Source organism: Pseudochaenichthys georgianus, chromosome 4, assembly GCF_902827115.2.
Source record: "Pseudochaenichthys georgianus chromosome 4, fPseGeo1.2, whole genome shotgun sequence".
Classification (NCBI taxonomy): Eukaryota; Metazoa; Chordata; class Actinopteri; order Perciformes; family Channichthyidae; genus Pseudochaenichthys; species Pseudochaenichthys georgianus.
Genome location: NC_047506.1, coordinates 11,215,704 through 11,243,007, shown reverse-complemented (window position 1 = coordinate 11,243,007; position 27,304 = coordinate 11,215,704). Strand labels below are relative to the sequence as shown.

Genomic DNA, 27,304 nt, shown 5'->3' with positions numbered 1-27,304 from the left:
AAGCTAGCTTGGCGTGCTAACCGTCGGCGGAGGCTCTTTATGGTGAAACGGGCACAATGCTCGCACGAGCCGGGGTTGTCAATAGCCTCCTGGGCGTGTTCCAGCCCGAGGCAGCACGAGCAGACCTGGTGTGAGTCTGTGCCTGATATCTTCAACCTCCGAGTCGAGCCTCCGAGTCCCTGACTCCTCTGGTGTGAGGGAGAGAGGCGTCCATCTTGTTCGCCGCGTGGCGTGGAGAGGACCCGCTCGTAACAGGTACGTCGTCGAGAAAAAAGTGTTACCAACCTGTCTTTAATCCGGAGAAAAAAAGGACGGTGTAGGTCTTTTTTCTCAAAGAATATTAACTGGTGTGTTAATATTCTTTAATCCTTTCCTCCTCCGTGAGAAAGAGAAAAGAAAAAACTTCCTCGCTACCGTGGTGTCGGTAGTGAGGGAAAGCAAGCTAGCAACAGGTGTGTTGCTAGCTTGAAAAAATCAAAACCTTACCTTAATTCCCGAGGAAGAAACGGCGAGGTCGATTATAATACTAACTGGTGTGTTAATATTAGCAGTCTTCTTGCGAAGCAGGAAGGGTAGCCGGCGAGCGCCCGTCGACCGAAATTTTGATTTGGGTTCAGTTTGTGAACCGTTAAGCTAGCCCGGCTACCAAAGAGATGTGCTCTGAAGCGAGAAGAGGTGTTTGAATGACGCATGCGACGTAGCGCAAGCTACTTATAGGGGGTGGATTCCCAGGGGGTGGATTCCCTGACGCTGACGTCAAGATCACCAGCCAATCAGGATTGGCGTAATGAGATTGATGCTTCTGTTTGCTCCGCGATGAGGCGCATCCCATAGTGAGACATCGAACGGAGTGTTATGAATGAGAACTGTTTAGTTTGTCAGACCTGTGAGAGTGCTGTGCTCTGTTCCCGCAGCAGCATTTGTTGCTGGGGCTGAACAGCATGTTGGGTTTGAATGCTGCTCTGTAGAAGTCCTGCAGAGACCACCTGGCCCTGCATGCTGAGGGTCCCGCCCTGCTGCACAGCGCTCCCCTGGGCCATCTGAACAGAGCTGAGACTCAGTCCGCCAGCTCCTTTCGGCAAGAACATCTGAGACATGCAGAAACGATTCTTACTACAACAGCAAAATCCTCCACCCAAACCGAAAATACATTTTTAAAAGAACAAAAGAAAAACAGCAAAGCAACAACACTTCTCCCCAGTCTCACCTGCAGGCTCTGGCCCTGCACTCTCTGCAGCTCGTCCTGGATCTGCCGCAGCTCGTCCTGCTGCCGCTGAATGTTGGCCTCGATCAGCCTGGTCCTCTGCTCAAGCTGCCCCTTCAGGCTATGCATGACCTCGAGCTGGCTGGAGAACTGCACCATGGCCTGCTGAAGTACAATGACACGGGACACAGAGGGAGGTTAAATGGTAACGGCTGAGGTGATTTAAATGCATGTATCTAGCATAGCATAAGAGGAGCAATTTTAAACAGTGATTCAATGGCACCAAAATGGCACTTACAAATCATTGTCACAGATTACTGATCGAAATCCATTATACATTTGGTTTGAAAAACATTTTTAAAATCACATTTAGGTTGCAAATACATGTTAGCAACAGAGCACTAGAAATGTTATGAGGATAAATAAAATATTTGTTACGAAATTAATTGATAATCGGAATTGGTTAATGAAATCATTTCATTGATACACAGCCCTATTTATCAGAGAAGCCCAAAGCACAACTCCACTTGACTTTTTCCTCCAGTTTTTTCTTACTTAAACCAAAGCATACTATAAAAAGGTGCCGGAAAAGCTGTCTGAATAGTTGAGAATTAAGAATTGAAACAATTGAGATAGTTATCTTACCTGCCCACTGATCTGAACTTGTTGCTGTTGAGGCTGTTGCTGTGGTTGTTGTTGCTGTTGTTGCTGTTGTTGTGAAACCACGGATGTTGCCATGTTCTGTCCTGTAGTCTGGGAGCTCATCGACTGCTGAAATAACATACAACATAACATTAAACACCAGAAAAAAATTGGATGAAGATCATTTCCATACAAAGCATTTGATCTCTCCCTAACGGTACGTCCACAGCGTCGCATGCTTCAACGGAGACGCTTCCCATTCACTTTGAATGGGGTGACGTCAATCTTTGCCGAACTGCATTGTGGTTCCGTCGCGTCGCTTTGCCTCCGTTGCTCGGTTCAAGCGTCGACGGAAGCGCCAGCCAATCGAATCATATGCCAGTACAAGCATTAGCCAATCAAACCGCGTGCTTGTGTGTCCGGGGCGGGAGATTCATGTGATTGGTTGTTGGTCGCGCACCAGACATGCCCACCGGCAAGCTTCAACGCGACGCTGTCGTGTGGACGTACCACGTAAATGTCCACTAATTAAAGCCCTTTTACAGACTTTGTCCTTCACTGACCTGACTGCTGATGGATGATCTTCGCACTGACGTCATCTCCACAGCACAGACAGGCTGGCGCCCTGGTGTACTCCTGTCTCCCTGAATCTTCACCTGCGACGCTGAGAGGGAAACATAAACGGGATTCTCAGGTTTAAAAAACGAGAAGGCCACCTGGTATAAACTAGTTTCAGTCACAGAAATAGTAGAGCGTGCTTACAGGCTGGGTCAGACACAGCGGTGTGCGAGGATTTGTGTGAGCTGTGAGACGAGGCCGAAGGTGACCGGCTGTGGTTGAAGCGATCCAGAGCCTCCTTCAGGCTGGTAGTGTTGAGCTGGGACTCAGACTCTGAGTCCTGGGACTGCTGTGAAGCGAGGGGGAAAGTCAGATCTGGGTCTCCATGCAAATCATTGTCACAGATTACTGATCCAAAATCAAGTAATCAATCAAGTCTCACCTTGTCTGCTGTGATCTCAGGTTGTATTTCTTCGATTCCAAGCTCTCTGCGCTGTTCTGCTCTTACTTCAGCGTAACTGTAGAACAAGGCAGTGAATGTGGTATAAAGATTATGCGTTTTTCTATTTTTTTCCCCCTTTTAGAAATGTAGAAATCTCCGGGTAAATCTTTGATGTACCTTACAACAGTGTGTGTGCAGACAATAAACTCTGGTCTGGAGTTCCACTGGTGGTAGGTGATGTAGTAGTGAGTCTGAAGCCAAATCCACTGCTGCCCTTTGGTGAGGAATCTGTAGTAGCAGGACTTTCCTTTGCCATATTGCATTACTAGAGAAACACACGGAAAGGGAGCTTGATTAAAAGCTCAAAAGAAGCTGATATATTTTAGTGATGCCTGAAAAAGATGTACTCACAGTGTTCGTGGCATTTGGCCAGTGTCTCCAGGTCATCTACATGGTAGTAGTCATATCCTGATGTACCCAGCACCTCAAATGGGAGGTAACCTATGATGGGTGGAGCTCTGGAGAAACACAGACAATGTTGTTGCAATGAATATTTCCCTAATTAAAAAATGGAGCAGAAAAATAGTCAATTTTAATTAAAATGATATGGGGATAGAAATGATATTGGAAGTGCTGGAAGTGCTAAACTACAAAGGACACAATCTCAACACGGAGAATTGACATTGCTTTGAAGATTGTGAAGTGGCTTCATTGACATTTCACTACAGCATATGCATTTAATATAAGGCAAGGCAAGGCAATTTGATTTATATAGCACTTTTCAGCATGTGGCGATTCAAAGTGCTTTACAAAATAAAAACAAAAAGACATTTAAGAACAAATACAGAATAAATACATAATTAAATGGCATTTAAAAACAGGCATAAACAAAGATAATGAAATTAAATAAATAAATAAACACAGCAGGTACAGAATACATGACTAAAAGGCATACTGTAGTGTGAGTATGAGCAGCTCAATTAAAAGCAGCTTTGGAATCACTCATTGACTTTATCACAGACCTGTCCTTTTTCTAACAGCAAAACACAGTGAAAAACAAACTGGAACAAAGATACTGTTTGATATCTGTACCTGTGGTCCAAGAAGAGAAATTTCCACTCCAAACTATGTCTGGAGGTGAATTCCTCATTTGGCTCCTCTACAGTGCACATCTCCTGTGAGGGAAAGGGGGGAATTTATTTTAACATTATTAACATGTATCTAAAAATACATGAGATAAATACTTACATTCTAAGATGTAGGAAATAATGTCAGTCTGAGGAGGTAGATATAAGCATTCACATTCTCCTAAAGTGCTGTGTTCATTGTTAACCAGAATTACTTACTAGCATCACAAGTTTAAATACATTTCCATTATGTCTTTCATACAGGAACCACTGTCATGATTTCAGTGCCAGAACCTTCATTCCATAATACTTTGGGGTATTGTTTAATCTTTATTCCAAACTCAATGCCACTTAATTTCGGACCAATAAACCGCAAATCAAGAGCAGCTCTTTAACTCAGTTGAACAAAAGATTTAACACAATGGGAAAGAGACCATACAGTGTTTTTCAAGTCAACAGGGCACTGCCTTTAATGGTTTACAGGAGCCCAAATGTGTTTGCATGGAGTGACGGGGCAAGCATTGCCGGTGGTTTATTTTCTAATTAAATTCATTAATCAATTCAAACCGTGAAGTGTGAAACTGAATGTGTTTTAACCGATGAAAGGAGAAGTGTGAAGTGGAATAACGGTTTATGATTATTACCTTGATAAACTGTGGTTTGGCCAGCCTCACAGTTGCTATCAGACACACTCCATCTTCATAAGCAGAGTGAAGCGATCTCTGGATCACTCCTTCAAAACCGTTTCTGTCACAGTTAGGCACTGGGGACAAATAAAATAACAGAAACTTTACGACTAGCAAACACAGCCCAGAGCTCAGAAAATAATTGTAATGTAACCTACCATTATTCAGGGACTTGAAGTTTCCGATGAACTTGACATATTCGTACACAGGGGGCTCTTTGGGGTCTATTGTCCCTCGGCGCATGTGGCAACAGAACTCCAGCTGATTGTTTGCTGGAAAAAAACATCCCAGTATTAAATAGAAAGAATGAAAGGAAATAATTGACACTTGGGATGACTACATATACATTACAATTATATAATAGTTGAATAATACAAATGTAAATTCCACAATGCAAGTCAAATATTCTACTTACTTTTCAGATATTCAGGCGTCAGTGTCTCTCCCTCCATGCTATGAGAGGACAGAGCCTTGTACACGTCTGAATGCTCCCCCATGGGCAGGAAGTTCAGAAGGTTCTGGTCCACAAGATCCGACTGTAACACATGTAAAATATCACAAATACATCTTTGAGCAGGAGTTGCTTTACACAGAAAAACTTTATTAAACAGGTGGCGCTATTTTAAATATTATGAAAATGTGATACTGAGTCTACGACGTTATTATTGATTTACGTTATACTCACAGGCAAATGTTCAAGTAGGGACGTCACACTCTCAGAGGCATAAATGATATTTCCATCAGTCATAATTGCAAGAAAAAATCCATCCAACGCCTGACAGAAACAAAATGTACTCTTGAATTAGAAAAAAGGAAATGCAAAGACTACAGCATTCCACGTTTAGTTAAAGATGGGCAATAATAACAAATGATAATTTAGGATTTTACAAAGGGAATGATACCATGATAAAATCATATATACAGAGATGTCACAATACCCAACAATGTCTTCTGAAATGATAATAACAAGTGGATATTAAAGGTGGGGTAGGTAAGTTTCAGAAACCGGCTCGAGATACACTTTTTGTTATATTCCATGGAATGCTCTTAACATCCCGATAGCAATGAATATTTTAAGTGCTTTGACAAAAAATCCATAAAAAAATTTCATCTGTAGAAGCCGCAATCCGTTTAGCCGGGCCGGCTAAACTGATTGGATGGCCTACCTGCCTGTCAGCCTTCCATCGGGGCACAAACTTATCTCATGCCCTCATTGGTCATGTGCGCGTTCGTGTGTGTTGGAGGAGGGGCTCTATAAGGAAGTGGCAGATTTTCTCCGGTTGTGTATTTTCAAATTCTAGCGATCTCGAGCCGGTTTCTCAAACTTACCTACCCCACCTTTAACTCAAATTTCTCAGAAAATCTGAAGTGAAAATTATTTGAAGATTGTGGCTTTTAAAACTGGACTCCATGCATGTAAACATAGTCAGGGTATAGATTGAAATATATATATTTATATATAATTTTATTTCACTTCATTTTGCAGTAAAGTTGTAAATAAAATAAAAAGTATTTAAATAACAAAGGATTATACAAAAATAGGTTTTACCATCGGATTTTCCAATAAAGAATCAATATTTAATTACCAGAAAACATGTACATATGTATATATATATATGGAATTACCAATATTGGGATAAAGGATGTTGGCCATATTGCCCAGTCATATATTTTTTTAGCTCACCTCCAACATCAGCTGAGTGAACTCTTCATTACTGAGGAAAGGAGGCTTCCAGTCCTGTCGGATCTCCGTTGACTCTGACTGAGCTGCGATCTCTGGTGGACATAAAACATTAAACAGGTTCAGCTGAAGGGTGTGATCCACAACTCTGAATCTTGATCACACACCGGCTGCTTACCCTTATGTTTGTGCAGAAAGTCGATGCTATTTTGCAAAATAGTAGACTTGTCCATCTTGCGGGTGTTGCCCGGCAACATGGTGCCCAGCTCTTTGATGAGGACATTGAACTGATCTCTGCGTTTCTTCTCAGACTTGTTACGGGACACACTGTGGGTAGAATAAGAATAAGAACACACTTTAAATGTTGTGTACCATCTTAAACTGGGGAGGATTAGGTATACGCCAGAGGGTTTATTTAGTCATTTTAAGCAGCTTTGTGTAACCTTTGTGTAGGATATGGAAGCTGGACCGAATGACAATGTAACCAATATCTTGGTACGTTTTTGTATTTGTATTTATTGCCCTTTTATGGATGTCTGAAATGTATCACATGAAGCTCTGTTTGTCTGGTACATGTGTATCTTGTGATAGACTTGTTTTAAACTGTGACATAATGTGAACACAATAAACAGACTTTGATGAAAAAGAGTAAGAAGAGGTTTTGTCTTTATGTATTACAGTAGTTTGGGCATTGGTCAGAGCTACATTAGCAATGCTATCTTGTTGCGAGTGCTCTAAAATACCCCAACTGTATTTATATTGTGCAAATAAACTCTAACTACAACAACTATATTAGGAACTAAGGCCATCTGATGTATAATTACTCTATGATTTAAGATTCATGATTTAAAAAGTAACATGAAGCTTTTTTTGATCTCAACACAATCCAAAGGGATCGTACCGTTTAGCTTTGTCCTTTTCATCTTCTTCCATTAACCCATCAAAGATACCGCTGTCATCCCTGCAGGGCAAATACAACAACAGTTGAAGAAGATACTCTTATACTCCTTCTCTATTCATCTATTTTAAACACTGGGTTAAGAGCCCCAGCCTAATCCTAAATTTCATGTTAAAGCAGGCAACTGGACACAGTATCCCAAAAAGTGACTATCTAATGCGGCTGAGACAACTAGATATTTGAATTGAAATCAACCAATGGCAATTTTGATAGGCGATTGCCTTAAATCGTCATGAAGTACGTAACATCACAAGGCAAGGCAAGTTTATTTATATAGCACTTTTCAACACAAGGCAATTCAAAGTGCTTTACAAAAAACGAAAGACATTAAGAAAATGGCATCTAAAATCAGTCATTAAAAAGAAAAGATAATCAAATAAACATAAAAAGAAAAAATACATGGATAAAAGTTACAGTGCAGTCTAAGATATGAATAGTTCAATTAAAAGCAGCGACAAAAAGAAAAGTCTTCAGCCCGGATTTAAAAGTAGTAAGAGTTGCAGCGGACCTGTAGGTTTCTGGGAGTTTGTTCCAGATATTTGGAGCATAATAACTGAATGCTGCTTTACCATGTTTAGTTCTGACTCTGGGGACAGAAAGCTGACCAGTCCCTGAAGACCTGAGAGATCTGGATGGTTCATAATTTAGCAGTAGGTCAGAAACGTATTTTGGGCCTAAACCATTCAGTGCCCTATAAACCAGCAGCAGTATTTTGAAATCTATTCTTTGACACACAGGAAGCCACTGTAAAGACTTCAGAACAGGAGTGATGTGATCCACTTTCTTAGTGTTAGTGAGGACTCGAGCAGCGGCGTTCTGAATCAGCTGCAGCTTTCTAATAGATTTTTTAGTGACACCTGTGAAGACACCATTGCAGTAGAGTCTACTGAAGATAAAGGCATGGACAAGTTTTTCCAAATCCTGCTGTGACATCCATCCATCCATCCATCCATCCATCTTCTCCCGCTTATCCGTGGTCGGGTCGCGGGGGTAGCAGTTCCAGCAGAGAGCCCCAAACTTTCTTTTCCCTGGCGACATCAACCAGCTCTGACTGGGGGATCCCAAGGCGCTCCCAGGCCAGCGAAGAGATATAATCCCTCCACCTGGTCCTAGGTCTACCCCTTGGTCTCTTCCCAGCTGGACGTGCCTGGAACACCTCCCTAGGGAGGCGCCCAGGTGGCATCCTAACTAGGTGCCCAAACCACCTCAACTGGCTTCTTTCGACGCAAAGGAGGAGCGGCTCAACTCCGAGTCCCTCCCTGATGACCGAACTTCTCACCTTATCTCTAAGGGAGACACCAGCCACCCGGCGGAGGAAACCCATCTCGGCCGCTTGTATCCGCGATCTCGTTCTTTCGGTCATGACCCATCCTTCATGACCATAGGTGAGGGTAGGAACGAAAATGGCCCGGTAGACAGAGAGCTTTGCCTTCTGGCTCAGCTCCCTTTTCGTCACAACGGTGCGGTAAAGCGACTGCAATACCGCTCCCGCTGCTCCGATTCTCCGGCCCATCTCACGCTCCATTGTTCCCTCACTCGAGAACAAGACCCCGAGATACTTGAACTCCTTCACTTGGGGTAAGGACTCATTCCCTACTTGGAGTGGACAGTCCATCGGTTTCCTGCTGAGAACCATGGCCTCAGATTTGGAGGTGCTGATCCTCATCCCAGCCGCTTCACACTCGGTTGCGAACCGATCCAGTGAGTGCTGAAGGTCGCAGACCGATGAAGCCATCAGAACCACATCATCTGCAAAAAGCAGTGGTGCAATCCTTAGTCCACCGAACTGCAGACCCCCCCCCCCACGACTACGCCTCGAAATCCGATCCATGTATATTACAAACAGGATTGGTTACAAAGCGCAGCCCTGGCGGAGGCCAACCCTCACCGGAAATGGGTCCGACTTACTGCCGAGGACCCGGACACAGCTCTCGCTTTGGGAGTACAGAGATTGGATGGCCCTGAGTAGAGACCCCCTCACCCCATACTCCCGCAGCACCTCCCACAGTAACTCCCTGGGAACCCGGTCATACGCCTTCTCCAAGTCTACAAAACACATGTAGACCGGATAAGCGTACTCCCAGGCCCCCTCCAGGATCCTTGCGAGAGTAAAAAGCTGATCCGTCGTTCCACGACCAGGACGGAATCCGCATTGTTCCTCCTCAATCTGAGGTTCGACAATCGGCCTGACCCTCCTTTCGAGTACCTTAGAGTAAACTTTCCCGGGGAGGCTGAGTAGTGTGATGCCTCTGTAATTGGCACACACCCTCTGATCCCCCTTTTTGAAAAGGGGGACCACCACCCCGGTCTGCCACTCCTTCGGTACTGTTTCCGACTTCCACGCAATGTTGATGAGACGTGTCAACCATGACAGTCCCTCAACACCCAGAGCCTTCAGCATTTCCGGGCGGATCTCATCCACCTCCGGGGCTTTGCCACTGTGGAGTTGCTGCTGTGACATTTGTCTTTTAATCCTAGATATGTTCTTTAGGTGATAGTAGGCTGATTTAGTAACTGTTTTAATGTGACTGTTGAAACTCAGGTCAGAGTCCATGACTACACCTAGATTTCTGGCTTTATCTGTTGTTTTGAACATTGCAGGCTGAAGCTCAGCGCTAACTTTTATACGTTCTGCCTTGGCTCCAAAAACCATTACCTCAGTTTTATCTTTGTTTAATTGGAGAAAGTTCTGACACATCCAGTCATTGATTTGTGCAATGCACTTACTCAGTGTTTGAATTGGAGCATAGTCTCCTGGTGAAATTGTTACGTACATTTGTGTGTCATCCGCATAGCTATGGTAACTTATTTTGTTGTTTTTCATTATCTGAGCCAGTGGTAGCATGTAGACCAGGGGTGCCCAACCAGTCGATCGCGATCGACCGGTCGATCGCAGGGAGATTCCCAGTCGATCGCGAGATGTGTCTAAAAATAGAACAACAATATTCTGTGTTATCGTTAATGTCCTGTAACATAACTTTCCTGTGCCAGAATAATGCACTTGAACGCATCAAAGCTTTGTGATTGGCCGGCGTGACCCCATGTGTCGGGGCGTGGCTGGTGAGCAGTGGGCAGTGCACTAGTTCGCTAACGTTGTCCGTGTCAACAGGAGTACACGCTGAAGTTGGCTTCCGATTCAGAGCATCCGATTCGGCAGTTAAGGGGAAAGTTAAGGGACATTTAATTTACAGCGCTGAGCGAACAATCCTCCGTGTTTGAACGTCTTAAATCGCTGCATAGCCGATTTATTTGGACTGGATTATCCCAGAGGGTCTAAAGATTCTTTATAACACAGTTTGAGATTTGTGAAACCTTAATTCTATTTGTGAAAATACAAACAAGGGAGATTTCAGTGCTTTTTTTAATCTAGACCACATTAGACCAGGTCCTGATCTGAAACCACTAGACCTAGACTCATAAAATCTGGACTGGATTATCCCAGAGGGTCGAAAGATTCTTTATAACCCAGTCTCAGATTTGTGAAACCTAAATTCTATTTGTGAAAATACAAACAAGGGAGATTTCAGTGCTTTTTCACATGTAGACCACATTAGACCAGGTCCTGATCTAAAACCACTAGACCTAGACTCATCAAATCTGGACTGGATTATCCCAGAGGGTCTAAAGATTCTTTATAACATAGTTTCAGATTTGTGAAACCTTAATTCTATTTGTGAAAATACAAACAAGGGAGATTTTGCTGCTTTTTTTAAATCTAGACCACATTAGACCAGGTCCTGATCTGAAACCACTAGACCTAGACTCATCAAATCTGGACTGGATTATCCCAGAGAGGCTAAAGATTCTTTATAACCCAGTTTCAGATTTGTGAAACCTTTATTCTATTTGTGAAAATACAAAAAGTGAGATTTCAGTGCTTTTTTCACATGTAGACCACATTAGACCAGGTCCTGATCTGAAACCACTAGACCTACACTCATCAAATCTGGACTGGATTATCCCAGAGGGTCTAAAGATTCTTTATAACACAGTTTGTGATTTGTGAAATCTTTATTTTATTTGTGAAAACAGAAACACAGGTGGAAGGCCAGGATCAGGATCAGAAAGTGAACCTCCCAGCTGGGCAAGCAGGGCACAAACAGGACAACACTCCCAGTACCTGCCAGAGGACAGCAAGGCAGGGAGCACAGACAGGCAGAAGGGGTCGTCACAACATGTTCTTTTGTTTTGTTTTATTGTTCTGTCTTTGTATTTAAGTATTCCAGTAATGTATGTTGCATGTTTTAATTTGATTGTATTTACTTGTTTAAATGAAATTTGTTTTAGGTTCACTTATAAAATCTATCCAGGGACAACAGATGATAGCCTCTTGGCTAACTCTGGCACATTTACAGGAATGTTAATTAATGTGCACTGTCCCTGTTAAACAAATGAATACATAAATAAAAATAAGTGTATGCTCCTCATTTAGGTGATAATTCTTTATCTACAAAGTTTTCGTATCTTAAATACTGTTTCATAGCAAACAAAAAAATGAAAGAGATGTTAAAGGAATTCAGGTTCATGAGATAAAATAGAATAAAGGTTTCACAAATGTGAAACTGTGTTATAAAGAATCTTTAGACCCTCTGGGATAATCCAGTCCAGATTTGATGAGTCTAGGTCTAGTGGTTTCAGATCAGGACCTGGTCTAATGTGGTCTACATGTGAAAAAAAGCACTGAAATCTCCCTTGTTTGTATTTTCACAAATAGAATAAAGGTTTCACAAATCTGAAACTGTGTTATAAAGAATCTTTAGACCCTCTGGGATAATCCAGTCCAGATTTGATGAGTCTAGGTCTAGTGGTTTCAGATCAGGACCTGGTCTAATGTGGTCTACATGTGAAAAAAGCAATGAAATCTCACTTTTTGTATTTTCACAAATAGAATAAAGGTTTCACAAATCTCAAACTGTGTTATAAAGAATCTTTAGCCTCCGTGGGATAATCCAGTCCAGATTTGATGAGTCTAGGTCTAGTGGTTTTAGATCAGGACCTGGTCTAATGTGGTCTACATGTGAAAAAAGCAATGAAATCTCACTTTTTGTATTTTCACAAATAGAATAAAGGTTTCACAAATCTCAAACTGTGTTATAAAGAATCTTTAGCCTCTGTGTGATAATCCAGTCCAGATTTGATGAGTGTAGGTCTAGTGGTTTCAGATCAGGACCTGGTCTAATGTGGTCAGGATGCGAAAAAAGCACTGAAATCTCCCTTGTTTGTATTTTCACAAATAGAATAAAGGTTTCACAAATCTGAAACTGTCTTATAAAGAATATTTAGCCTCCGTGGGATAATCCAGTCCAGATTTGATGAGTCTAGGTCTAGTGGTTTTAGATCAGGACCTGGTCTAATCTGGTCTACATGTGAAAAAAGCACTGAAATCTCACTTTTTGTATTTTCACAAATATAATAAAGGTTTCACAAATCTCAAACTGTGTTATAAAGAATCTTTAAACTCTCTGGGATAATCCAGTCCAAATAAATCGGCTTTGCAGCGATTTAAGAGGTTAAAACACGGAGGATTGTTCGCTCAGCGCTGTAAATTAAATGTCCCTTAACTTTCCCCTTAACTGCCGAATCGGATGCTCTGAATCGGAAGCCAACTTCAGCGTCGTAACAGGAGTGACAGTCCGCACAGACACACAAGACCGCAATTATGGCAGAAGCAAAACATATATAATTTTCACTCCGAGTGGGAGGATGATTATTTTTGTATCTATTCCAATTCAAAGTCCATCTGTCTCATCTGCAATGCGAGCGTGGCTTTATCGAAGAAGGGTAATTTAGGAGCGGCATTTCAAAACAGTGCACAAACGCTACGAGACGGAATTCCCTCCTAATTCTGCCCTACGCTCCAAAAGGGGAGGGGCCTGAAAGGACAGCTAAATGCACAGCAGTCCATTTTCACCAGGCCCAACAACAAGAGCAAGGCTGCTACCATAGCATCTTAACGTGTCAGTCACGTTCTTGCGAAACACATGAAGTCTTTCAAAGACGGTGAAGTTGTGAAAGAAGCATTCCTGGAGGCTGTCGATGCGTAATAAAAATAACAGTAGCATTTCAACAGGTTTTTGATATGATAAAAACTCAAGTTAGATACCGTTATTAATCAGCTTTGATTGTTGTTTCTGTCCTTTAAGTAGGATTAAAACCAATTTAGAACTGTTTCCGAAAGTCCCACCCAGTTTTCCAGACGGTCTAGTAATATGCTGTGGTCAACAGTGTCAAACGCAGCACTTAAAAAACACAGATAATTTTATCTCAAAATCTGTACTGTTGATCAGAAAAAAAAGACAATAATACAAAGCCAAGCCAAATGCAGGTAACTCATAACTCACCGGTCAATGCTCGAGGTCATTTTGTATCCTGTTCAGGGTCGCAGTATTGGAGAGGGGTCTTTTAATCGTGAGGTAGACATTTGTGAAAGAATCTTGAAGGAAAATAAACAGCACACGGTAAGAACATGCACCAGCTTCCTCTCTTCCCAGTGATTGAAAACAGTAGTAATGTCAGATTGTCAAAGTAAATCTCACCTTACTGACAGTACAGCCAGTCCTGTAAGAGAATGAGGAAGTTGCTGCTGGATGAAAGAAGGGTGTGGGTGGACACACTGTGGTGATGGGGGTGGTGGTGCTCTGTGAGTCTTGGAGGAGAGTCACTGAAAACTTCCTCAATCAGAGGGCAAACAGCCAAAAAGAAGTATTCAATGAGCCGAGTTTTTCTTCTGCTTTGGGTGTGAGACTGGCTCATGGCACATCTGAGTCTATAAGAAAGTGTTAAAAAAACACACACGTCAGTAATAAAATACTAAAACAAGATGAATGTCCATCAGGCCAGCCATGAAGACTGCAGGGTATCAAAGCAGCGAAAAGATTGCAGATAAAATGTGATTATTATAACCATGCCACATATATGAAGCTGTCTAATTTGGGAGGCGGTATTAACATGTTAAATAAAGTGATGAATCAGTTTGAGTCAATTTAAAACAAAAATGAAAATGCACTTTCTTTTAAAGATGGGATGTGTGCTTTCAAGCCACATGCTCCAAAGAAATAGGGGGCAGCATTGTGTCCTCTATTACTGTCTCCATATAATATTAACCAACAGCAGGGCAGGAATAAGCACACTTCCACCAAAGTGCTGAGAAAACAACTATTGGGTACAGCCCCCATATTTTGGATAGAAACGTAAAATGTTTGTAAAATGTTAGTCTTACTGTGTTTAGAAGTTAGTTTATTTATCATTTTTTACCATAAGATCTTGGAAATACTCTGGTATAATATTAAAAATAACACATACTATATTCTGTACAGTTGGGCAGTAGAGCCACATTCATTGTCACCCACTTCAAATCGCAGTGGTCAGTGTAGGACGCTGTAAGAAAAGTAATGAAGCCTCATGTGATGGCTCAATGCAACTACTGATGGTGTGAATATTGCTTTTAAAGTTAAACTATTGCCTCTTGTGTATTACCCTGGATGCTGATGAGGCAGACACATAATGAAAACAAAACCACATCACAGTCATAGATTCTGCACATCTCTGAGAGAAATGTATTCTTCCTCTCTCCTGACTCTTTGTTATTGCGCAGGTAGGCCTACAATAGATTGTCAGATTAAAATGAGAAGGCCCACTGGATCTCTAGCATAAAATATTTGACCTATTTATTTCATAAACCAGTTACCGCCAGAACCTGTGGGAGGGTTTTTGGCCTTTTTGTGTCGGTGAGAAAATCCCTCCTCTCAGTGTATCATGGTACACATAACACTTTTATTAGTACAAATGTTTCGAATGAAATTGTATTGAAGTTTTAGCTATTTTAGGGATTTATGCTTAAGGTATAATAACTAATATATACAAATATGGAGATACATTATTTAGCGAAGTATCTGTTTAAGCCAAACAGCATAAAACCCACCTGCTCTTATTGATATAACTGGCATTATAACACAATCTTGTTCAAGGTCCTAAATATACGAAACCAAGCAACTCCACACACACTCCGTTTCTCTGTGGAACTGTGTCTTTATTCGTGTTTATTGTTAATGCTTTGTTTATTTTCCTTTTTTATTATTATTTAAAAGTACCCAAGTTTATTGTCTCAGTTTGAGAAGCAAAATAATATGTTTTAAAAAGATCTGTCAATGTGTCAATGAATGATTTGGCCTCTGAAATACTTTTTAATGTGAATACATATTTTAATTCATAAAATATGACCAGGGATCAGTGTGTAAATTAAACCACAGTCAGCATGTATACTGTTATTTAAACAGAACCTACAGTCAGGTTCAACAAAACAAGGAAAGCAGTCGTGTGTTTTAACATGAAGGAAGTATTAACACCTTCATGTTGTCTATGGTTAAAACATGCAAAGGAAAAAATGACAGGGAGTAGGTTCTGTTGCAGCCCATTGACCTCCAGCTATGCAGTGTTATTTTTACTTCTGACTGCATGAGACTCTTTTCACACAAATTCAAAGGACGGGTGACTTATATGAGATGACTGTTTTGTCAAAACAAGAAACCAAATAACCTTTGCAGCAACATAGTAAAGTGAGTGGAGAGTTTCAGTACAGAGTTTTCTCTACACAGATTTACCTTCTGAACCAGAGAGTATCAGTATTTATGCATCTTGAAAAGTCAAGCTAGCTGGTAAGCAGACGGAAAAAATATAAAAAGAAACTGGTCCTGACTGAAATGAGGGCAAAATACAAGGAGGAAGGAAAATGTTGACACTAGTGTACCATCAGCAGCTGCAGCAGTAGCGCAGAGTGAGTGTATAACTGGGTGAGCAGAGGTTGTATAACTGTGTTGTCATCCTCGCTTCACTGACCTGCTGGCCCAATGACCTACTTTCTTCCTCCTCCTCCAATCTAACTTAATCACAGCTCCACAGGCAACACCTTCATGCTCTTACTAATAACACTGCGCTCCCTGGCAACACAAATCCTTTAAAGCCACACATTTTACACAGATGGCTCCTTCACAAAAGACGGCAGTATGGCATCCCACTGTCTGCATATCAGATTTCCCTATGTATTCACATTATTTACAAAGGCGTCCTGGTGTTCCCTGAGCCTCAGCGGGCACAGGCGTCGCGGGCACAGGCGTCAAGGAAACAGCGCCCGACATGTAAACAGCCAATTTTCATTTTAAAGCCAAACATAATGTCAACCGTACAAAATGTCAACAGTACACAATGTCAACCATATAGACTAGCACAGACGTATTCAAATGAAAACAACGACACAAGTGTTTTTCACCCTGACACACATCAAATCACAGACTGAAAACACTTTTTAATAATAATGTTCCTATTGTTTACAGTTGAAGGTCTGTTGATATTGTGTGTGCACACATACTGAGATGTAGGGCAGCAGAGCTGTGAGGAAATGAGTCACTCTGAAGTGGATCTGTGGCGCTGTTCATCACGCACCCGGCTGCACCCCTCCACACCCGGTGCAGAGAAGCCAGCACAGCAACAGTGTTAATGGGCAACACCATGGCAACCAGCCTCACCGTGTGGAGCTAAAATAGCCTGGCTGAATTCCTGCACAGATCGCACTTCCTTCATCATACACTGAGAACTATTAGACTAAAGTTTGAAGTCTGTGCATGTAAAACAATGGCACCTCTGCATCCTCGTCATGTAAACATTAATGTGTATTTTCTGATGGAGTGGCCTGCTTTCTGCATCAATTAGACAGAACCAATCCCTCCCATTGTTATTGTATTATGAAGCAGATTCTCAGGGAGTATTTCTAGTATTGGATTAAGAGACACTGTTAACTGAGAGAGTAAAAAAAAGAGCTAAAAAAAAAAATATGTAGGCTCAGACATTCATTAAGGTGACATAAAATGTACCCTGTGATGATAATCCAAATGTTTACCAAAGGACCAGTATTTAATATCCACCAGCAGGTATACAACTATTCTCATACACCACACAGGACAGGATAATATCACTGCATATTAGAAAACCTGTTTAATGTTGGAAGGAACTACTTGTTCATAAGGCTGGACCAGCAGTTGACAATACAGATGCAGGATAAAGCCTCAAACAGCTCTTTGAAATTCATCAGGATGCATCCCTTATAACCAATATGCTGCAGTGTTTCCCCTAGGATGGAGTCATAGCAGCGGTGCTAAGGCACGTGGGCCCAGCATAATGTGAGCGCGGAGCGCGTGGAATGTTTTAGTGTGTGCACTAAAATTGGCGCCCCGCCAATTTGTTTCTATGTGTCTGCCAGCACAAGAAAGGCTCTTGAGGCCTAGTACTAGAGCCGCTTTTAGACAATTTGCTGCCCTAGGCGAGATTTTATATATAAAGAATAAATGAAAAATCTCTACAAAAGACAAATACACTAGAAAAACAGAAACTTATTGACATAGGTCATATACGTCAAAATGGCTTCAAATGTATTCAGTATTGTATGAACATGTTTTAATTGGGGGGTGGACGTCACATCCTCTAGGGGGGTCCGGGGGTATGCCCCCAGGATTGGGACCCACAAGTAAAATGCTTCAATCTGGTGAACTTTGAGCACACGATTACTAGAGACCTGATCTAGGGGGTACAACTCTAAAACACCCATATAAAAAAGATCGGTTTACATTTTAATAATAAAATAAGTACGTGAACAAAACCAATAACCTACCATAGCCAATAACAAATAAATGTAACTTATTTTAGTTGTTCATTTATATCTTATTTTACCTAGTTAACATTTATTTATTCATGCATATTTTTGTATCTCTCCAACTTTAAACGATATTTTTGGTTTACTGTCCTATAGTATACATTGGAATGATTTCAAACCTGTTTTTATTTAGCCTAATAATGATAAAGGAGTGCCTTGGAAATATGTGTTTACATAATTTGTAAACACATATTTGTTTGAGACCCACTGAGATAACTTAGACTAAAATTAACTAAACCAAGGATGGGGATACCTTTTTGCTCTCTAGGGCCATTTCAATGTTTTGAACATCCTCCGAGGGCCGTACAAATTATTGACCTCTGCTTAAAAATATCAGCCCATTCATTTGGCCTTTCTTTCATGCTGTGCAAAGAAAAAGCAACCTCTTAATCCAGATATCTCACCATGACTCGTGCATGCATGCACGTGCACAGTTGTGGCATGACCACCAAAACAGAAAGATATGGACACAAGATGTGTGCAAATGTATTTAGTTTCCTATCCATGTGAACATGATTTAAGTCGGGGGGGACCTAACCTCCTCTAGGCGGGTCCCATGCTCGCCCGGGAAGATTTATTTTTTAAATATTGAAGTTAAAAGCATCAATCTGGTGCACTTTGAGAGCAAAATGAAGAGATCTATGGATACATCTCTCAACATCCATATGAAACAGAACTGTAAACAGATTTTATTTTTCTTTATGGATATTTTACAAATCACTCCCCTTTTAAACTGTATTCTTGTTTATTAATAAGAACTTTTGTTTACCGTCATATAGTATTTTATACCTGTTTCCTTTATTTTGTCTTTTTATAACTATAATGATCATATAAAGAGGTGCCTTTACCTCACTGGTTGTAGAAAAAGCTTCTTATTCGTTAGCATAGCTAGCTAACCAGATGCTAATAACAACAACAAAGTTATTGACTGTATGATCAGTATGACAGATGAACAGATCACCACTGGGCTCTCAACTAAAGACACAGCCACGCAAAAACTGCGGCATGTGTAGCCTATGGCTCCTTATGGGTACTGCAATTTGTGAAGTCCCGGCCCGGAGCGGCGTTCTGGTGCTCTCCGGCAGAACTCCACCCCTGTCAGACGAGACATATACCACGTGATGACACGTTAGGCTTGTGTTGTGTTCAAGGACCCTGACCTTGGCCAGGAAAAACAGGCACTCGCTTGTTTAATTTTTTTTGTGGTCTAGATTTCTTTAATTTGTTTTCTTTTTTGCGTGTGTTTATAAATTACCTCGAGGGCCGTACCAAATGGTCTCGCGGGCCGTATACGGCCCGGGGGCCGGAGGTTCCCCACCCCTGCTCAGAGAGTCCTTTACCTCACTGAGCCTCTCAGTCTGACAGGAGAGCTCTCCTCCACCCTGGTTGTAGAAAGATCTACTTCTTATATCCGTTAGCGCAGCTAGCACCAGATTCTAATAACAACAGCGCCGGTACCGGTGCGCCCTCTCTCTCTCTACCTCGCTCGCTCCCACGCTCGCATTTTGGCTGTGAGCGCCTGTGTTACGGTGAGTGAAGCAGGCAGGACCCAAATGCAGAAAAAACTTAAAATACCTTTATTTCAAGGATATGGCACACGGACAATCAGAACACTCCCCGGTGAACACAGTCACAGACAAACGACGAACCAACACTAAACACAGGAAGAGACAAGACTAAATACAGGGAGGGGTAATCACAAGACGAGAAACAGCCGGGCAGGGGAGGAGAAACACAAGGGCCACAGGTGAACACAATCAGACAACTAGACACACCAGGGAAACTAACAACAGGAGGAAAAACACAGGAAAAAGGACCAGACAATATACCAAGAGGAAAACATGACAGGGAGAACAGCAAAACACCCAGAACAAGACATACAAAATGTGACATAACACAATAATCGTAACAGAACCCCCCCCTCAAGGGACGGATTCCAGACGTCCCTAAAACACCAAAACAGTCCAATAAACGTCCAAAAAAACAATGTCCAGCAGGGTGGATGGAGGGGGACTGGAGGAGGCACACAAAACTAGGGCCACCAGGGTGGGTGGAGGGGGTCAGGAGGACGGGTTTGGGCTGACAACCCAGGAGCACCTCGGAGGACCCGGAAGGGATCTCGGGCGGACGGCCCGGGGGCAAGGCAGAAGCCGAGAAGGGGGACTCGGGCGGACGGCCCGGGGGCAAGGCAGAAGCCGAGAAGGGGGACTCGGGCGGACGGCCCGGGGGCAAGACAGAGTCCAAGGTGGGGGTTATGGAGGGGCGAAGGCCACCGCGGGCGAACTCAGGGGGCCGAGCATGAGGGCGAGGGCCGCGGCCGGGAAAGTCAGGGGGCCGGGCTCGAGGCTGAAGGCCGTGGCCCTCCGGTGGCCGGGCTCGAGGGCGAAGAATGCGGCTCACAGGGGGCCGGGCTCGAGGGCGAAGACCGCGGCTCTCAGGGGGCCGGGATTGAGGGTGAAGACTGCGGCTCTCAGAGGGCCGGGCTCTCAGAGGGCCGGGCTCTCAGAGGGCCGGGCTCTCAGAGGGCCGGGCTCGAGGGCGAAGACCGCGACTCTCAGGGGGCCGGGGCTCGAGGGCGAAGACCAGACAGCTCCGGAGGCCGGGCAGGAAGGCGCTGGCGGGACAGCGCCGGAGGCCGGGCAGGACCTGGAGCTGGTGGGACAGGCCTCGGCAGGATCCCCCACGGAAGAGGACCAGGACACGGGATTGGCAGGACCCCCGGCAGGAGAGCAGTCGGCGGGACCTCCAACGGGACAGGACATAGGGTTGGCAGGACCCCCGGCAGGAGAGTAGTCGGCGGGACCTCCAACGGGACTGGACATGGAGCCGGCAGGACCCCCAGCGGAACCTCCATCGGCACAGGACGTAGGGTTGGCAGGACCCCCGGCAGGAGAGTAGTCGGCGGGACCCCCAACAGGACAGAACATGGAGCCGGCAGGACCCCCAGCGGTTCAGTAGGGACTTGAATTGGGACTTGAGTTGGGACTGGGGGGACTCGAGAGGGGATTTGAGAGGGAACGCGAGAGGTGACTTGAGAGGGGACTTGAGAGGGGACTTGAGAGGGAACTTGAGAGGAAACTGGAGAGGGGACTCGAGAGGGAACCTGAGATGGGACTAGAGTTGGGATTTGAGAAGGGACTAGAGAAGTGACTAAAGGAGGGACTGGAGATGGGACTAGAGATGGGACTAGAGAAGGGACTAGAGGAGAGCCTAGAGGAGAGAGGAGAGACTTGAGAAAGGAATTGAGTAGGGACTAGAGAAGGGACTAGAGAAGTGACCTGAGGAGGGACTAGGGAAGGGACTAGAGAAGGGACTAGAGGGGGAACTCGAGAAGAGACTAGAGAGGGGACCAGAGAAGGGACTAGAGAAGGGACTTGAGATGGGACTAGAGTTGGTACCTGAGAAGTGACTAGAGGTGGGACTGGAGAAGGGACTAGAGAAGGGACTAGAGAAATGACCTGAGGAGGGACTAGGGAAGGGACTAGAGAAGGGACTTGGGATGGGACTAGAGGGGGAACTCGAGAAGAGACTAGAGAGGGGACCAGAGAAGGGACTTGAGTTAGGACTCGAGAAAAGACTAGAGAAGGGACCAGAGATGGGACAAGAGATGGGACTATGGCAGCTGGGGCCAGAGCTGGGTCTGGAACCATGGGCGCTGGGGCCAGAACTGGGTCTGGAACCATGGCTGCTGGGGCCGGAATTGAAGCCAGAATCATGGCTGTAAGGTCCGGTTCTGGAGCCGGAAACATGGCTGAATGGGCCGGCTCTGGAGCCGGAATTGAAGCCAGAATCATGGCTGTAAGGTCCGGTTCTGAAGCCGGAAACATGGCTGCTGGGGCTAGGACCGGAGCCGGAACCATGGCTGCCGGTGCTGGAATCCTGGCCTTGCGTTTCCTTCCATGCTGCCTTGAAGCTTTGTGGAGGCTCAGAGGTCCTCCAAAAGCCAGACGAGACAACTAATCGTAACAGAACCCCCCCCCCCCCCTCAAGGGACGGATTCCAGACGTCCCTAAAACACCAAAACAGTCCAATAAACGTCCAAAAACACAATGTCCAGCAGGGTGGATGGAGGGGGACCGGAGGAGGGACACAAAACTAGGGCCACCAGGGTGGGTGGAGGGGGTCAGGAGGACGGGTTTGGGCTGACAACCCAGGAGCACCGCGGAGGACCCGGAAGGGATCTCGGGCGGAGGGCCCGGGGGCAAGGCAGAAGCCGAGAAGGGGGACTCGGGCGGACGGCCCGGGGGCAAGACAGAGTCCAAGGTGGGGGTTATGGAGGGGCGAAGGCCACCGCGGGCGAACTCAGGGGGCTGAGCATGAGGGCGAGGGCCGCGGCCGGGAAAGTCAGGGGGCCGGGCTCGAGGCTGAAGGCCGTGGCCCTCCGGTGGCCGGGCTCGAGGGCGAAGAATGCGGCTCACAGGGGGCCGGGCTCATAGGGGGCCGGGCTCGAGGGCGAAGACCACGGCTCTCAGGGGGCCGGGATCGAGGGTGAAGACTGCGGCTCTCAGAGGGCCGGGCTCTCAGAGGGCCGGGCTCGAGGGCGAAGACCGCGACTCTCAGGGGGCCGGGCTCGAGGGCGAAGACCAGACAGCTCCGGAGGCCGGGCAGGACCCGGAGCTGGTGGGACAGGCCTCAGCAGGATCCCCCACGGAAGAGGACCAGGACACGGGATTGGCAGGACCCCCGGCAGGAGAGCAGTCGGTGGGACCTCCAACGGGACAGGACATAGGGTTGGCAGGACCCCCGGCAGGAGAGTAGTCGGCGGGACCTCCAACGGGACTGGACATGGAGCCGGCAGGACCCCCAGCGGAACCTCCATCGGCACAGGACGTAGGGTTGGCAGGACCCCCGGCAGGAGAGTAGTCGGCGGGACCCCCAACAGGACAGAGCATGGAGCCGGCAGGACCCCCAGCGGAACCTCCAACGGCACTTATAGGGACTTGAATTGGGACTTGAGTTGGGACTGGAGAGGGAACTCGAGAGGGGACTCGAGAGGGGATTTGAGAGGGAACTCGAGAGGTGACTTGAGAGGGGACTTGAGAGGGGACTTGAGAGGGAACTGGAGAGGGGACTCGAGAGGGAACCTGAGATGGGACTAGAGTTGGGATTTGAGAAGGGACTAGAGAAGTGACTAAAGGAGGGACTGGAGATGGGACTAGAGATGGGACTAGAGGAGAGCCTAGAGGAGAGAGGAGAGACTTGAGAAAGGAATTGAGTAGGGACTAGAGAAGTGACCTGAGGAGGGACTAGGGAAGGGACTAGAGGGGGAACTCGAGAAGAGAGAGGGGACCAGAGAGGGGACCAGAGAAGGGACTAGAGAAGGGACTTGAGATGGGACTAGAGTTGGTACCTGAGAAGTGACTAGAGAAGTGACTACAGGTGGGACTGGAGAAGGGACTAGAGAAGGGACTAGAGAAATGACCTGAGGAGGGACTAGGGAAGGGACTAGAGAAGGGACTTGGGAAGGGATTTGCGATGGGACTAGAGGGGGAACTCGAGAAGAGACTAGAGAGGGGACCAGAGAAGGGACTTGAGTTAGGACTCGAGAAAAGACTAGAGAAGGGAGCAGAGATGGGACAAGAGATGGGACTATGGCAGCTGGGGCCAGAGCTGGGTCTGGAACCATGGCCGCTGGGGCCAGAACTGGGTCTGGAACCATGGCTGCTGGGGCCGGAATTGAAGCCAGAATCATGGCTGTAAGGTCCGGTTCTGGAGCCGGAAACATGGCTGAATGGGCCGGCTCTGGAGCCGGAATTGAAGCCAGAATCATGGCTGTAAGGTCTGGTTCTGAAGCCGGAAACATGGCTGCTGGGGCTAGGACCGGAGCCGGAACCATGGCTGCCGGTGCTGGAATCCTGGCCTTGCGTTTCCTTCCATGCTGCCTTGAAGCCTTGTGGAGGCTCAGAGGTCCTCCAAAAGCCAGACAAGACCCAGCGAAAGGGTCCTTGAAAGGAGCCTTGTTGAGAACTGTGGCCCCCAAATGCAGAAAAAACTGAAAATACCTTTATTTCAAGGATATGGCACACTGACAATCAGAACACTCCCCGGTGAACACAGTCACAGACAAACGACGAACCAACACTGAACACAGGAAGAGACAAGACTAAATACAGGGAGGGGTAATCACAAGACGAGAAACAGCCGGGCAGGGGAGGAGAAACACAAGGGCCACAGGTGAACACAATCAGACAACTAGACACACCAGGGAAACTAACAACAGGAGGAAAAAGACAGGGAAAAGGACCAGACAATATACCAAGAGGAAAACATGACAGGGAGAACAGCAAAACACCCAAAACAAGACATACAAAACGTGACATAACACAATAATCGTAACAGCCTGATAAGCCCAACATCCCCCACTTTCATCACTTACAGCGCCTATGTCAAAAATCGGCCCTGCCAGTACATACAGTGGCAATGTCTCAAGATTTAGCAAAAATAGCTGCGCCGCCGCTATTTGTATATAGGGGAAACACTGTGCTGCTATACCAAGCTTTTCTATTATGCTGAAGCTGTCTGGTAGGGCTTGTATCACATGGTTAGCTAAATTGGTGTCATATAAACCCTTGAGTTTCTTCATTAGTTTTCTTCTGCGTCATACCCTGAAACCCGAGAGTAGGGGATTAGTGAACCTCTAAAACAGTGGTTCCCAAACTTTTTGTGCCCAAGGCACACCAAAGGACAAGTAAAAATCTCAAGGCACACCTATTGTGCAAAATAGCCCTTATAACACGTGTTATCACTCATATCATGTAAAATATCTGTAAATGTGCATACTTATTTACTAATGCCAAATAAAATGTGACAAAGACAACTATATTACTCATGAAATATTTATTAACGAAATATTTCAGAAATTATTTTGAAACTTTATCAAATTAGGCTTCATTAAAGCAGCAACACTCATTTAAACCAGACAGGTCACAACATTAAAAATGAGGCAAAGTAAACTCAGCAGAAATTCAGCACAGAGAACTGTCAATGCAAGGAAGCTGCATTGTCCATGGTCCTGAACTACAAATTATAAATGTAACATTTCAGCAATCAGCATTGAAACATGTGCTATTGTAAATATTTTTTACACATTAGTGAGATACATGTGCCTGTCGGGGCGCACAGCATTTTGTAATCCTTGGTGGCACTGAGGAGAGGGCAACTCGCAAGTCCTGTTCAACAGAGAGCCGTGACCTCCTGTTGTTCTTCATGTAAATCAGAGTAGAGAACGCCAACTCCAGAGATGGGGTCGTTACTAAAAAAAATGTAATATATTACATATTACTTTTTTTAAAAAAGTAATATATTACACTACTTCGTTACTATCTACATAAAGTAACTCGTTACTTTACTCGCCGAGCACGTACGAACTGCGCATGCGTGAGTGGCAATAACTTTCCTTACCAGCAGGCGGCGGTAGTGTGTATTTGTCATTCAAAACAGGCAACAACCGGAATACAGAGAAGAAAAACAGACGACGTCACGTGACAAACAACAAATAGCGTGTGCGGTAGCTTCACCTTAGCATGTGTTCTTTACTGGTGTTTGTTGAGGTTTGACGTGGTGTTTCCAGCAGTGGATAACAGCATCTGGCCTGGACACAGTTTGCACCTCACCGTCACATTCCTGTCTATTCTTCGGACGAACTCAAAATAATGGGCATACCTCCACCCCTCGAAAGTTATCGCTGACTCAGCCATGTTTATGCAGCACTGCACGTGGAGATGTGGACGCGCAAGTCGCGCAGATTACGTACATATAAACCTACAAAGTACTGATAGTAAATTAAAAAATAATTATTTTTGTGTAGTATATTGCAATAATAATGTATGGTTGTCACAAAATCCCACGGCACACCGTTTGGGAACCACTGCTCTAAAATATCCCAGTGTTGAACAAACATTCCAAGAAAGACAAGTAACTTCAGTCGGCCGTTTACAATTTAAAATCACTGGAACATTAGACATCAATACAGCCTCTTGCAAAACATACTTGGTACACAGGTGAAGGTCAAATCCTGCCCTAAGTGTTAGGAAATATCTATGATAACTATATTCAGAGCCCCAAGTGTGGGAAATATCTAGGATAATATTATTCAGATGTTTAACAGCCGGTAGGCGGAAGTCACACAAAAACACATGAATGAATAAATGAGTCTCACATCCTGTCTGAAGCATAATCTAGGTGTGCACATCCAGGCAGCATCTACAAAGAACATGAATATGATAGTGTTTAAAACCACATACTGCAAATTCAATCTAAATCTTCTGCCGAACACCTACTAAATAAAAAATGAAACATGCCATTACCAGCCGACTAAAGTATAATCAAGCAAAAGGTACATTCTGCATCACAAGACAATATTGATCATAATGTCATTTGTGCAAGAATAGTAAATAAACAATCCCTCTTTCACTCAATTGTATATGTTTCTGTATTTTATGAAGGCAAATAGAAATGATTAAATATCTATGCGATTTCAAACACAGCCTATATATCAAATATTGTGCTTGCCTTTTTATATATGTTGTCACTTTTGCTGTAACATTGAAGAACAAATAAAGGATTTTTGTTACAGGTTCAAAGGTAGAGAAATAGGCATAGAGGTTTCCTCGTGACTAGGATGTGAGATCGACCATGGATGTTTTTAATAATGTCATGGTCACTTGCCCTTTAAGTATTAAAACCCACAACAAGCTTGTCAACAGGGCCCACCACACTGCGGTACCACCCAAACCCTCGACTGGAGGCAGCAAGCTGTGTTTCCTCTTAAAGCACACATCCACAGGCCCAGCAGCACAAAATGGTCTTTGTTTTTGCTTTTTCCCTCCACAGCCCACAGACAGGAATGTTTGAGGGGCTAGCAGCAGCGGTTGGCAGGGGCCCCCTCGACTGCCTCCTGTTCCAGAGGAGAAGAAAGTCGGTCAGGGGCCTCATACCGGTGCCAAGTAGGACATTTGAGTTCAGAAGGAGTACTGGCGGCAAAATAGAAGCATCATGAAGGACTAGACACGCAGCCCTGTCAGACAGAGCCTATTTTCAAAATATATCACTGATACTGTATTTCACCACCAACACTAAATCTGGTATATTTAAAATTGTATTTATGCTAAACAGCTACTCAGCTAGCCTTATATTAAGAATCAACATGTTGTCCCTACAATAAACAGTAAAGCAAGTATGAACCATTAGAAACCTTAATAACTAAGGCCTTAACTTGACTTTGCGTTATATGAGTAATAATAATAATAATAATAATAATACATGGGACTTTTATAGCGCTTTTCATGAAACTCAAAGACGCTTA

At 44.5% G+C, this 27,304-nt stretch overlaps 1 protein-coding gene across 2 annotated transcripts in view; it reads right to left on the bottom strand.

Annotated features, from left to right (window-relative positions):
• The window catches only part of clocka (clock circadian regulator a), a 51,002-nt gene that overhangs the window by 7,841 nt on the left and 15,857 nt on the right, over positions 1-27,304 (bottom strand). The window contains exons 3-20 of one of the 2 annotated variants that reach the window (XM_034081705.2): positions 13,835-14,064; positions 13,640-13,731; positions 7,242-7,301; positions 6,519-6,667; positions 6,344-6,435; positions 5,345-5,434; positions 5,075-5,195; positions 4,818-4,931; positions 4,618-4,736; positions 3,939-4,021; positions 3,258-3,364; positions 3,024-3,171; positions 2,847-2,922; positions 2,609-2,753; positions 2,410-2,510; positions 1,850-1,975; positions 1,208-1,369; positions 885-1,088 (exon numbers count right to left, since the gene is read on the bottom strand). In XM_034081705.2, coding sequence (XP_033937596.1) covers positions 885-1,088; positions 1,208-1,369; positions 1,850-1,975; positions 2,410-2,510; positions 2,609-2,753; positions 2,847-2,922; positions 3,024-3,171; positions 3,258-3,364; positions 3,939-4,021; positions 4,618-4,736; positions 4,818-4,931; positions 5,075-5,195; positions 5,345-5,434; positions 6,344-6,435; positions 6,519-6,667; positions 7,242-7,301; positions 13,640-13,659 — 1,917 coding nt within the window. In that variant the 5' untranslated portion in view covers positions 13,660-13,731; positions 13,835-14,064. The remainder of the gene's footprint in view (positions 1-884; positions 1,089-1,207; positions 1,370-1,849; positions 1,976-2,409; positions 2,511-2,608; positions 2,754-2,846; positions 2,923-3,023; positions 3,172-3,257; positions 3,365-3,938; positions 4,022-4,617; positions 4,737-4,817; positions 4,932-5,074; positions 5,196-5,344; positions 5,435-6,343; positions 6,436-6,518; positions 6,668-7,241; positions 7,302-13,639; positions 13,732-13,834; positions 14,065-27,304) is intronic. The other variant, XM_034081706.2, reaches the window with a different exon arrangement.